We start from the raw sequence: 12,485 nt of genomic DNA, 5'->3' as shown, positions 1-12,485 counted from the left end.
CCGAGACGGTGCCACTGAGTACGCAGACGGACACGGAGAACAAGTCGGCAGCCTTGGGTGGGCTTCCGTCCCCCCAGCCCCCTCTCCTGCCACCACCACAATTAGAACCAGGTCACTGTCACCCCGCGACTGTCTACAGAGGGAAACAGACCCATGGCGGGGGTGGGAATCGAACCCCGGGTAGCTCCCGCCTGTCATCCTGGCTAATCCAGAGCTCAGGCCTGAGCACCGCAGTCTGAAGCCGGCTGGGGTCGGGCCGTCCATGGGGCTTGGCTCCCATCAAACAGCTCACCGCATCACGGGCAGCAGCGCCCGGACCCTCAGGGGAGAAAGGAAGATTAAACCCAAGTTGGCTATAGAGGCTGCAAAATGGCGCCCTCCGTGACGTCATAACGGCGCGCGGCGGCGCGGCGGCAGTCGCCTCCCGGGGATGGGGCGGGGGGGGGGCGCGTCGCGGCGTACACACGTCACAGGGGCCGAGGTGCGCGCGGCGCCGCGGTGAGGCGGAAGTGGCCGCGGAAGGGCCGGGGCTAAGGGCGGAAGTGGCCTCACCTCCGCGTGGCTCCGCCCCCACGCGCAGTCACTTCCGCGGCGGACCGGAAGTCGCTTTGTTTTGCTTCAAGATGGCTGCTGGGATGTATTTGGAACATTATCTGGACAGTAAGAGCGGGCCGCGGGAGGGGGTCAGGGGTCACGGGCCGTCGGGGAGCGCGGCTCAGGGGGCCCGGGGGGCCCCGCCGCCCCGGGCCCGGGCTCCCCGCCGCCCTGCCGGGGTCCCGAGCGGCCACTTCTCGGACGAGGCGGCGGGGGGCGGGGCGGCGTCGGGGCCCGGCTCCAGGGGTGTAGACCCGGTGCCGGGGTGCGGCCCGGGGTCTCGGGGGTCCCAGGGCTCCTGGAGGCGCCTGTTCCCACGCCGAGTCCCCGCCGGGACCGGGGCCGCCGACCTCCCGCCTCCCGCCGGCGCCTCGGTTCCCAGAAGCGGCCTCCCGGGCTGGGGGGGCGGGGAGGAGGCGGGGGGCGGGGACGGGGGCCCTGGCTGTCAGAGCTGGGTCGCTGCGGGGGGGATCGTGGGGTGCTGGGGTCGCCGTGTGTGGGGATCGTGGGGTGCTGGGGTCGCCGTGTGTGGGGATCGTGGGGTGCTGGGGGCCGCTGTGTGGGGATCGTGGGGTGCTGGGGGTCGCTGTGGGGATCGTGGGGTGCTGGTGGTCGCTGTGTGTGGATCATGGGGTGCTGGGGTCTCTGTGTGTCGGATCATGGGTGCTGGGGGTCGCTGTGTGGATCGTGGGGTGCTGGGGGTCGCTTGTGTGTGGGGATCGTGGGGTGCTGGGGGTCGCCGTGTGTGGAGATCGTGGGGTGCTGGGGCCACTGTGTGTGGGGATCGTGGGGTGCTGGGGGTCGCTGTGTGTGGGGATCGTGGGGTGCTGGAGTCGCTGTGGGGATCGTGGGGTGCTGGGGTCGCTGTGTGTGGGGGTCATGGGGTGCTGGGGGTCGCTGTATGGATTGTGGGGTGCTGGGGGTCGCTGTGGGGGGGTCATAAGGTGCTGGGGGTCGCTGTGTGTGGGGATCGTGGGGTGCTGGGGGTCATTGTGTGTGGAGATCGTGGGGTGCTGGGGGGTCGCTGTGTGTGTGGATTGTGGGGTGCTGGGGTCGCCGTGTGTGTGGATTGTGGGGTGCTGGGGGTTGCTGTGTGTGTGGATTGTGGGGTGTTGGGGTTGCTGTGGGGGGGTTATGGGGAGCTGGATCGCTGTGGGGGGGATCGTGAGGTGCTGGGGGTTGCTGTGTGTGTGGCCATAGTGGGGTGCTGGGGGTCGTTGTGTGGGGACCGTGGGGTGCTGGGGGGTCTCTGTGTGTGGATTGTGGGGTGCTGGTGGTCGCTGTGTGTGGATCGTGGGGTTCTGGGGTCGCTGTGTGTGGGGATCGTGGGGTGCTGGGGGGTCGCTGTGTGTGGATTGTGGGGTGCTGGGGGGTCGCTGTGTGTGGAGATCGTGGGGTGCTGGGGGTCGCCGTGTGTGTGGATTGTGGGGTGCTGGGGGTCGCCGTGTGTGTGGATTGTGGGGTGCTGGGGGTTGCTGTGTGTGTGGATTGTGGGGTGTTGGGGTTGCTGTGGGGGGGTTATGGGGAGCTGGATCGCTGTGGGGGATCGTGAGGTGCTGGGGTCGCTGTGTGTGTGGCCATAGTGGGGTTCTGGGGGTCACCGTGTGTGTGGGGATTGTGGGGTGCTGGAGACTCATCTCCAGTGAGCCACCAGAAAACTGGACGTGGCACTGTGGCTCAAAGTGGTAGAGGCCCAGCCTTGAGTTGAAGAGCTCAGGGACAGCGCCCAGGCCCCAAGTTCAAGCCCCAGCACTGACAGAAAAGAAAAGTGTGAAACCAGGAGTGGGAGACCTAGTGCTGGGAGGCACAGGAAGCCAGGCTGAGGAGGTGGCAGAACCCAGCCCACAATGCACGAGCCCAGGATTCCGCCTCCGCACCAGGCGGGGGGGGGGGGGGGTAAACAACGACGAAGAGAAAGTGGGCGCAGTCCAGAGCTGCTCCCGACTCGGTTTCTCTTTTTCCCCCCCAGGTATTGAAAACCTCCCCTTTGAGTTACAGAGGAACTTCCAGCTCATGAGGGACCTCGATCAAAGAACGGAGGGTGGGTACAGAGGGGCCCCCTCTGTGCTCCGCATGTCTCTCCGCTTGCTGTCACTATACCTTCTGGAATGATCTGGCGGAACCATGACTTTTACTACCTCTAGCGCTTCTAGCGTCTCTTGTTTGTTCTTGCAATTACTATTATTATTGTTGTTGCTATTATTTTGTCAGACCTGGGTCTTGAACTCAGGGCCTGAGCACTGTCCCCTGGTTTCTTCTTGCTCAAGGCTAGCACTCTGCCACTTGAGCCACAGCGCCACTTCCGGCTTTTTCTGTGTCTGTGGTGCTGAGGAATCGAACCAGGGCTTTCTTTATGTGTGCAAGGTGCACGCTCCACCCCTAGGCCACCCTCCCAGCTCTGTGCTGTGGTCTTTCTCCCTTCCTCAAGAGGAATTCTAGCCGGGTGCCAGTGGCTCATCCTAGCTACTCATAGGAAGATCCTGGTTCAAAACCAGCCTAGGCAGGAAAGTGTGTGAGATTCTTCACTCTGATGAACCAACAAAAAGCTGCGGTTCAAGGGGTAGAGTACCCAGTCCTGAGCAACACAGTAAAGGACTGTGTCCCAGCGCTGAGTCCAGGTGTTAGTACTGACACACACACAGAACACTAAAGAATCCTAGGTACCAATGTGGGGCTCCGTGCTACATTGCCCTGCCTCGCAAGCCTGAGGGTCCCGAGTTCAAATCCTAGTACAGCTAACGAGAGACAACTGGGGAGACCCGGTGTTGCCTTCAGAGTCCTTTCTGCTGTTCATTTCGATACGTGCTCGGAAGAAGAAAGAATGTATCGTGTTACTTGTAACCAGACGCAAAGCAGAGCTAGATGTGAAGGTCATGAGTTCAAGGCCAGCCTAGGACAGTTCAAAAGAACTGGGGGGGGAGGGGGGAAGCAGTTAAGCAAGGAATGGACGCGACCGGCAGGGCACGCGGCGTGGATCACGTGGTGGGGGTGGCCCCCCCCCCTGGACAGGACCCCGACGGGGGGGGGCCTGGTGACCGGCCCCCCCCCCCCTCCCGCGCCGTGCCTTGCAGACCTCAAGGCCGAGATCGACAAGCTGGCCACGGAGTACGTGAGCGGCGCGCGCAGCCTGGGCGCCGAGGAGAAGCTGGCGCTGCTGCGGCAGATCCAGGAGGCCTACGGCAAGTGCAAGGAGTTCGGGGACGACAAGGTGCAGCTGGCCATGCAGACCTACGAGATGGTACGCGCGCGGGGGGGGGGGGGGGGGGGCGGGGCGGCCGGGGGGGAGGGCCGCCGCCCGGGCCGCTCCCCTCGGCCCTCTCCCTCCGCCCCGCAGGTGGACAAGCACATCCGACGGCTCGACACCGACCTGGCCCGCTTCGAGGCCGACCTCAAGGAGAAGCAGATGGAGTCCAGCGACTACGACAGCTCCTCCAGCAAAGGCAAAAAGAGCGGGGGGGGGGGGGGAACCCACCGATCACCCCCCCACCCCCCACCCCCCACCTCATCCCCCTCTCTCCGCCAGAAGGCAGGGCCCAGAAGGAGAAGGAAGGCGGCGCGCGCCCGCTGCAAGGGCAAGAACTCGGACGAGGAGGCGCCCAAGGCCGCGCAGAAGAAGCTCAAGCTCGTGCGCTCGTGAGTGCCGCCCCCCCCCGCCCCACTCCCCCCCACCCCGCCCTCCCCTCCCCCGCCCCTCGCTGCCCTCGCTGCCCCCCGCCTCCCTTGCCACCCCCGCAGGAGCCCCGAGTACGGGAAGCCCGCGGTGAGCTTCGGCAGCGTGCACCCCTCCGACGTGCTGGACATGCCCGTGGACCCCAACGAGCCCACCTACTGCCTCTGCCACCAGGTCTCCTACGGGGAGATGATCGGCTGCGACAACCCGGATGTGAGCGGCGGGGGGGGTGCGGGGAGGGGGGGAGCCGCACCCCCACACCCCCGGGCCCGGCCGCGCCTCACCCCGCCCCCCCACCCCCCCCCGCAGTGCTCCATCGAGTGGTTCCACTTCGCCTGCGTGGGGCTCACCACCAAGCCGCGGGGGAAGTGGTGAGTCCGGGGCGCCGCCCCCCCCCCGCCCGCCCTCGCCCTCCCCTGGCCCTCACCACCCCCCCCCACCCCCCATCGTCAGGTTTTGCCCGCGCTGCTCCCAAGAACGCAAGAAGAAGTAGAGGAGGCGGCCGCCCAGCTCCACACCGGGGACGCGGACTCGGGAAGCGAGGATGGGGGGGGGCCGGGCCTGGGGCGGGGCGCCCCCTCCTCCCCCCCCTCCCCGCCTCGGCCCCCAGCCCCGGAGAGGGAGAGGGCGCCCCGCCCCCGTGGCGCGTTGGTGCTGCCGTCCTGGCCCGGGCGCCCCGGGACATTCTCCCCCCCCCAGGCCTTCGCGGTGAGGGGTACCCACCTCCGAGCCGGGGGCGCCCCCCCCCCGACACTCCCCCCCTCCCCCGGCCTTCACGGGTGAGGGGCGCGGGCGGGTGAGGGCGGGCGGGGCGCACGCACGCGGCCCATCCCGGCGCCCCGGGGTGGGGGGGGCGATGGAGCCCGGGGCGGGGGCGCCGGGCCGGCGGCCCCCCCACTCCCGGAACTTGCCAGACTGCGGCGACGAGGCTCCGCCAGGGCGCTTCCACTACTTTTCCAATAAAATGATGTATTTGCGCTACCTGTGCTGCTGTGACTGCGTGCGCGTGGCGCGTGAGGCGCGCAGCCGGGGCGCCGGCCCTGGGCGGAAGAGCTGGGCCCCGAGTTTCAAGCCCCGCAGCGGACGAGGCTGCCCGGCCGGCTTTGAGCCTCCCGGGGAGCTGGGAGGGCGGGGCCCGGGGCGCGGCCTGTGCGGCACCGCCCCTAGGTGTGGGCGGGGCCCGTGCGTCCCCGCCCCTGGGCGTGGTCTGCACCACCACCCCTACGTATGGCCTGGCCTGTGTGTCCCGCCTCTGGGCGTGGCCTGCACGTCACCTCCCCTGGGCGTGGCTGTCCCTCACGGCCCCTGGGCGGGGCTGGTGCATTGCCCGCCCCCTGGGCGTGGCCTGTCCCTCACGGCCCCTGGGCGGGACCTGTGCGTCAAGGCCCGTGGGCGTGGCCTGCCCGGCCCCGCCCCTGCGCGCGCCCCGCCCGGGCCTTTGTGACGCCCTCGCCTCTGCGTGCTCACCTGGACGACGCCGCGCTCTCGCAGCCGGGACAGGTGCCTCGGTCCCCCGAAATTGCAGGCGGACTTGGGGCGTCATGGGGAGGCTCGCTGCCCGTGTCGTCCTCGTCCTCCTGGAAGGTGCGGCCCTGTCCCGGGCGCCCCTCTGGCTTCGGGGGTCTCGGGCTCCGCGGGTGGGGGGGCCCCCCGAGGGCGCGGAGTGGATGGGGGGTGCGGTTCCCCGCGGCGGGGGGGCCCCAGGGCGCGGAGTGGATGGGGGTGCGGTTCCCCGCGGGCGCGGAGTGGATGGGGGTGCGGTTCCCCGCGGGTGGGGGGGTGAATCGGCCCCCCCGCCCACACCCCGCCCCTCCCGCCCCCCCCCAGCGCTGCTGCTGGCCCCGCTGCCCCCGCCCGCGCGCGGCCGCCCAGGACCCCGCGGCGGCGGCCACGCCGGGCAGCCCGCTGTCGCCCCCCGAGTACGAGCGCTTCTTCGCGCTGCTGACGCCCACGTGGAAGGCGGAGACGACCTGCCGGCTGCGCGCCACGCACGGCTGCCGCAACCCCACGCTGGTGCAGCTCGACCAGTACGAGAACCACGGCCTGGTGCCCGACGGTGAGGACGGGGGCGGGGGAGGGGGGACGGCGAGGGGCCCCACGCAGGCGCCCCAGGCCCCGCGCGCGCCCCCCTCCCGCCGTCACCCCATCCCCACGCCCCCCCGCCCAGGCGCCGTCTGCTCCGACCTCCCCTACGCCTCCTGGTTCGAATCCTTCTGCCAGTTCACGCAGTACCGCTGCTCCAACCACGTGTACTACGCCAAGGTAAGGCTGGGGGGGGCGGGGTACCCCAAGCCACCCCAAGCCACCCCAAGCCCGGGGAGAGGCCCGCCCGCCCTGCGTGCACCCCGTGGTAGGATGCGGACTGCAGACAGGGGCCCGCGGCCGCTCTAGAGACCGAGGACTCCGGTTCCACACCAGCCCGGGTGCTGAGGATTCGAACCCGGGGCCCCGCGCCTCCGGGCCGACCATCACCGCGGGCTCAGGACTTGAGTGCTGCTGCCCGGTTTCCCCCACCGGGGAGCTGCTGGGGTGGGGTCTCCCCGGGGGGCGGGGAGCGTGCCTGGGGGAGGAGGGGGGCCCCTCGCATCCCCCCTCTTCCTCCTGCAGAGAGTGCGGTGCACGCAGCCCCTGTCCCTCCTGTCGCCCAGCGCGCTGAAGGACGTGGACGCGCTGGTGCTGGAGAAGCCGTCCACCACGGCGGCCCCCGCCTCCGCCCCCGCCGCCTCGGCCCCCGCCTCGCCCCCGCCTCGGCCCTCACCTCCACCTCCCGCGCCACAGGTGGGGGGGGCGCCCGGCCCCAGGGCGGGGATGGGGGGGGCCTCGAACCCGGGGCGCTCACGCGCGCCCCGCCCCGCCCCGCCCGCAGCCCCCACGGAGCGCCAGGTCTTGCAGTCGTGGCCCGAGCGGCTGAAGAGCAACGTGGAGCAGCTGCTGCAGTCGTCGCTGTCGCTGGGCGGCCAGGAGCTGCCGGGCCCGCGCGCGTGGGCCTCGACGCGCCCCCCGACCCGCCTGCCCCCGGCCCGCGGGGCCGGCCTGGCGCCCGGCGCGGCGGCGGAGGACGAGCAGCAGCAGCAGGAGGAGGGGGAGGAGGAGGAGGAGGAGGGGGAGGAGGAGGAGGAGGGGGAGGAGGAGGAGGAGGCGGGCCAGCAGGAGGCCGGGGAGGCGCTGGAGAGCCTGGCGGGCCTGCGGGCGGCTCGGGGGCGCCAGGCCGAGGCGCGCGCCGCCCACGCCGCCCACGCCGCCGCCTTCGCCGCGCACGTCGCGCGAGGCCGAGCCCGGCCGCTGCTCGCGCCCGCCGGCTCCGCCCTGGACGCCGACGACCCCGGCGACGCCTTCGACGAGGCCTACTGGCGAACCCAGACGCCCGGCAGGTGGGGGGGGTGGGGGGGCGCTGAGCCCGCCTCGCCTGCCCCCCGGGGGGAGGCGGGGCGGTGGAGGGGGCCCCGGGCGGGCGGGCCGGGCGCAGCCTCCTCCACGCCGCCGTCGGGTCTCGTCCAGCCTCCTGCAGCTGCCGCACACCGAGGCCCTGCTGGTGATGTGCTACGCCATCCTGGAGAACTCGTGCGTGGTCACCCCCGCCGCCAGGGCCTGGAGCTACACTGGAGGAGGTGCTCCTGGGCTTCGGCAAGTCGGTACGACGGCCCGGGCCTCCCCGGCCCCCCCCCACCCCCGCCTTTCCTCTCCAGCCTACACGGTGCGCAAAAGCGCAGACTCAAGACATGGGAGAGACAGAGACAGACAGACAGAGACAGACAGACAGACAGACAGAGACAGACAGAGGAAGACAAGAGAGACAGGCAGACAGACAGAGACAGACCAGAGGAAGACAAGAGAGACAGGCAGACAGACAGACAGACAGACAGGCAGACAGAGACAGACAGGCAGAGGAAGACAAGAGAGACAGACAGGCAGACAGACAGGCAGGTGGACAGGGGACAGGGTGAGAGAGAGAGAGAGGCGGGCGGACAGGCTTTCCCCGCGCGGGCTAGCTTTGAACCGCGTCCCTCGGGTCTCAGCCTCCTGCATTGGGGGCGCGCCCGGCCCGATTCACCCTTCTCTTCGCCATCGCTGGCCCTGAGCAGTGACTTCAGTGGATTGGGGCTTCCCTCTCTAACCACCCCCCCACCCCGAGATCTTGCCGTTTGAGCCCCCCGCCCTCCCTCCCTCCCCCCTCCCTCCGCAGGGCCCTGCGCCGCGCGGATGTTGAGATGATGGGCTGGGAACGTGGGGCCCCCCACAGGGGAGCCGGGGGCCACTGCGGCGGCTCCACGATTGGTTAAGACACCCGTGGGGGACAAGGCGGACGCTCGGAGCTGCTCAGGGGGCTGAGAGCTGAGGATCGGGGTTCAAAGCCAGCCCGGCGGGGAAAGTCCCCGAGGCGTGGCGCCCGTGCGTGGCTCCGGTGGTGCAGCGCCGGCCGGCCTGGAGCGAAAGCGGCTCAGGGTCGGTGCCCAGGCCGCGAGTTCGAGTCCCCCGCCCCCCCGACCACACCCACCGCAGGGCCCTCACCCCGACCCTCTCCCCCCACCCCCCTCCCCACGCCAGGTGTTGTGACAACCTAGGGCGGCGCCACCCGGCCCACGTGCAGCCTGTGCGCCTTCTGCTCGCTGAAGCTGGAGCAGTGCAACGCGGAGGGCGACCTGCGGCGGCAGCAGTGCGACAGCTCGCACCGCACGCCCTTCACCAGCATCCTGCTCACCGCGCAGAGCATGTCCGGTGGGCTTGCAGGTGCCCGGCCGGGGGGCGGGGCGGGGCGGGGGGCGGGGGCCAGGGACTCGGCAGGGGGCGGGGGTATGGGCGGGGCCGGGCCATGTACCCAGCGAGGGGGCGGAGTCAGTGAGGGGGCGGGGCCAAGCCAGGGACTCAGGCGAGAGGCGGGGCCGAGCCCACGTTCCAGGTACCTGAGTGGAGGGGGCGTGGCCTGGCCCAGGTCCACCCCCAGCCTCCAGGCACTCAGGCGGAGGGGGCGTGGGCCTGGGACATGCCACTGGCCATTCAGATGAGGGGACGTGGCCGGTGCCCGGGTGGAGGGGGCGTGGCCGGGGTGCCCAGGCGGAGGGGGCGTGGGCCGGGGCCCCCGATTCAGGGGCGTGGCCAGTGCCCGGATGGAGGGGCATGTGCCGGGGCCCGGATGGAGGGGGCGTGGCCGGGGCCCGCTGGAGGCCCCGCCCCCGTGGTGACCGGCGTCCCCCGTCCCCGCGCCCCAGGCGGGCTCGCGGCAGGCGGGCGGCCACTTCTACGGGCTGGAGATGTACGGCGGGCTCGCATGGACTTCTGGTGCGCCCGGCTGGCCACCAAGGGCTGTGAGGACCCCCGCGTGGCCGGCTGGCTGCGGGCCGAGTTCCTCAGCTTCCAGGACGGCGACTACCCCACCAAGGTGGGGAACCCCCCCCACCCGGGGACCCCCCCACCCCGCTCCACCCCCCTCTCCCATCCCAGAACCCCCCTCTACCGCATCCCATCCGGCCCCTCCCGGCAGCCATGGGGGGGCAGGGCCGGGGCTGCCGCCCAGATCCAAGTCAGGACCCGGGCCGGCCTCGAACCCCCGTCCTCCGATCGCAGCCTCCCTCCCTCCCTCCCGAGCCGGGGGTGACGGGCGGCCCCCCGCCCACGGCTCCACTCCCCCCCACATCCCGCCTCCCCCGCGTAGATTTGCGACACCGGATTACATCCAGTACCCCAACTACTGCTCCTTCAAGAGCCAGCAGTGCCTGATGAGGAACCAGAGCCGGAAGGTGAGCTCCGGTGACCGTCCTGGGACTCGAACCCGGGGCCTGGGCGCTGCTGCCCCCGAGCTCTTTCCACGCAAGGCCGGCGGCGCTCGGGGCTTCTCGCGGGGATCGGTGTCCCGGGGACGTCCCTGGCCGGGCTGGCTGGTGAGAAGCTGGGGTGGGGGCGGGGTGTGTGACCCCGGAACCCCACTTTCTTGGTGCGCAGGTGTCGCGCATGCGCTGTCTGCAGAACGAGACGTACAGCGTGCTGACGCCGGCCAAGAGCGAGGAGGTGGTTCTGCGCTGGAGCCAGGAGTTCAGCACCTTAGCTCTGAACCCGTATGGATGAGCTGGGGGTCCCCCACCCCTCCGGGGGTCCCCCCACCTCCCCCCGCCCCCGCTCTGTAGCTCGGCTTCTGCAGCCGTGTCTTTTCTATAAAGTGTATACGTGTGACCCCGCGGGCTGTCCCCAGCCTAATTGTCTTTTTTGTGGGGGGGTGGGGACTTGAACTCGGGGCCCCGGCGCTGCCCCTGAGCTCTTCAGCTCCAGGCTGGCACGCGACCCCTCGAGCTCCATGTCTGACACTTTTTGCTGGTTTCCTTGGAGATGAGAGTCTTGCCGACTTTCCTGCCCGGGGCTGGCTTCGAACTGCGATCCTCAGGTCTCAGCCTCCACCAGGGGGTGTCGTGGTAGAGGGGCGTGGAGCCGGGACTTAGGGAGGGTGCAGCCAGGCCCGGCTCTGCTCCTGGCAGGTTGGGAAGAGCGGGCCGGTCCTGGGCCCCATGCAAACCATTTCCTTGTCTCCTTTCTTTCTGGGTGCTGGTGCTAGGATTTGAACTCAGGGCCTGGGGCGCCGTGCCTTGATTTTCCCCCCTCAAGGCTGGCGCTCTGCCACGTGAGCCACGGCTCCGCGGCCGGCCTTTTTGGGGGTTCATTGGGGATCAGAGAGTCTGCTGGGCTTTGCTGGGCTGGCTTGGAGCGCAGCTCCGGCTTTATTTGATTTGGTTTTATTATTATTATTATTACTATTATTATTGGCGTTGAGGATGAAAGCCCGAAGCCTTGTCCTTTCCAGCCGCGCATTCTCAGCCTTTGAGCTGAGTCTCAGCAGTGTTGCCCGGGCCCATCTCAACCTTGCAGCCTTCCTGTCTGGAAAGTTCTAGGCATGCGCTCCCGGGCCGGGCTTTGAACTTGAGAATCGCAGGGCGCTTCGTGCAGTGGTCGAAGGCGGTCGTGTGTCCCAGTCGTCAGAGGAACACCGTTCCCGACACGGCCGCCGCGAGAAATGCTTCCAGAGAAAGGCTTCACAAAATGAGCATCACGGGGCTGGGGATATGGCCTAGTGGTAGAGTGCCTGCCTTGTATATATGAGGCCCTGGGTTCGATTCCCCGGCACCACATATACAGAAAATGGCCAGAAGCGGCGCTGTGGCTCAAGTGGCAGAGTGCTAGCCTTGAGCATAAAGAAGCCAGGGACAGTGCTCAGGCCCCGAGTTCAAGGCCCAGGACTGGCCAAAAAAAAAACCAAAACAAAGTAAAATGAATATCACAAAGAGTTGGGTGGGGAGTGGGCTTCGGTGTGTCTGTGTTTTTCTCTTATTTATCGGTCCTGGGGTTTGAACTCAGGGCCCGGGCGCCATCCCTGAGCTTCTTTCGCTCAAGGCCGGCACTCGACCCCCTGAACCACGGCGCCGCTTCTGGTTTTCTGCTGGTTCCTCGGAGACGAGAGTCTCACGGACTTCCCTGCCCTGGCTGGCTTTGAACCGCGATCCTCCGATCTCAGCCTCCTCCTGAACAGCTGGGAGGACGGGCGGGAGCCCCCCCACCCCCCCACCCCCCAGCCTTGTTGCTCATTTGCAGCCAGCACTTTACTTTCTGGCCTGAGAAACAGAAACACGGAACCACGGAGGAATTCAGCTTCGACCCCGAATAGCCGGGACTACAGGCAGGTGCCGCTGTGCCCGGCTTCCGCTGTGCCTGCAAATCAAGCTGGTGTTACCAAGTTCTGAAGCTGGGAGGCGGAGGAAGGAGGTTCTCACACCGCGCTCGCGTCTCCCCCGTGGTAGAGAGTGGGCATGGGCACCGGGCACGGAGGCCCCCGCCTGTCATCCCGGAGACTCAGGAGGCTGAGATCGGAGGATCGCGGCTCAAAGCCAGCCCGGGCAGGAAAGTCCCTGAGACTCTCGTCTCGGAGGAACCAGCGAAAAGCCAGAAGTGGCACCGTGGTTCAGGTGGTCGAGCGCCAGCCTGGGGGTGGGCGGTCCTTCCTGGGGGGGGGTCCCCAGCCCACATCCTCCGCTCTGGTTCCCGTCTCTCAGGCTGAGGCCGGCCGGCCCTGTGGCCGCCTTAGACACCGTGTCCTGGTCTCACTTCCCTCCTCTCCTAGCCCAGAGTCTCCATCCCAGGATCCTTCTAGAATGTTCTCTACCTATCCTCTTGGCTTTGTTTGGGTTGCCAGTCCTGGGTCTTGAACTCAGGGCCTGAGCACCGTCCCTGAGCCTCTCTGTGC

The 12,485-nt window shown here is 69.0% G+C and overlaps 2 protein-coding genes across 2 annotated transcripts; both read left to right on the top strand.

The window, feature by feature from the left end:
- The first annotated feature begins 581 nt into the window (after positions 1 to 581).
- On the top strand, positions 582 to 6,169 carry Ing4 (inhibitor of growth family member 4). Its single transcript, XM_048337190.1, is given in 10 exon segments — positions 582 to 660; positions 2,564 to 2,635; positions 3,666 to 3,832; positions 3,929 to 4,034; positions 4,118 to 4,140; positions 4,142 to 4,227; positions 4,330 to 4,477; positions 4,574 to 4,635; positions 4,718 to 4,758; positions 6,144 to 6,169. Coding segments are annotated over 9 exon segments (741 nt in total). The 5' UTR covers positions 582 to 623; the 3' UTR covers position 4,758; positions 6,144 to 6,169.
- LOC125344887 (acrosin binding protein) lies at positions 5,121 to 10,429 on the top strand. Its single transcript, XM_048337189.1, is given in 16 exon segments — positions 5,121 to 5,277; positions 5,649 to 5,848; positions 6,092 to 6,320; positions 6,432 to 6,526; positions 6,872 to 6,974; positions 7,119 to 7,282; positions 7,322 to 7,635; positions 7,763 to 7,862; positions 7,864 to 7,904; positions 8,810 to 8,843; positions 8,845 to 8,988; positions 9,472 to 9,523; positions 9,526 to 9,641; positions 9,915 to 9,926; positions 9,928 to 9,999; positions 10,202 to 10,429. Coding segments are annotated over 16 exon segments (1,956 nt in total). The 3' UTR covers positions 10,325 to 10,429.
- Positions 10,430 to 12,485: the final 2,056 nt, after the last annotated feature.

This window comes from Perognathus longimembris, unplaced genomic scaffold, assembly GCF_023159225.1.
Source record: "Perognathus longimembris pacificus isolate PPM17 unplaced genomic scaffold, ASM2315922v1 HiC_scaffold_4581, whole genome shotgun sequence".
In the NCBI taxonomy this organism is placed as follows: Eukaryota; Metazoa; Chordata; class Mammalia; order Rodentia; family Heteromyidae; genus Perognathus; species Perognathus longimembris.
This window is presented reverse-complemented; position numbering and strand designations above follow the sequence as displayed.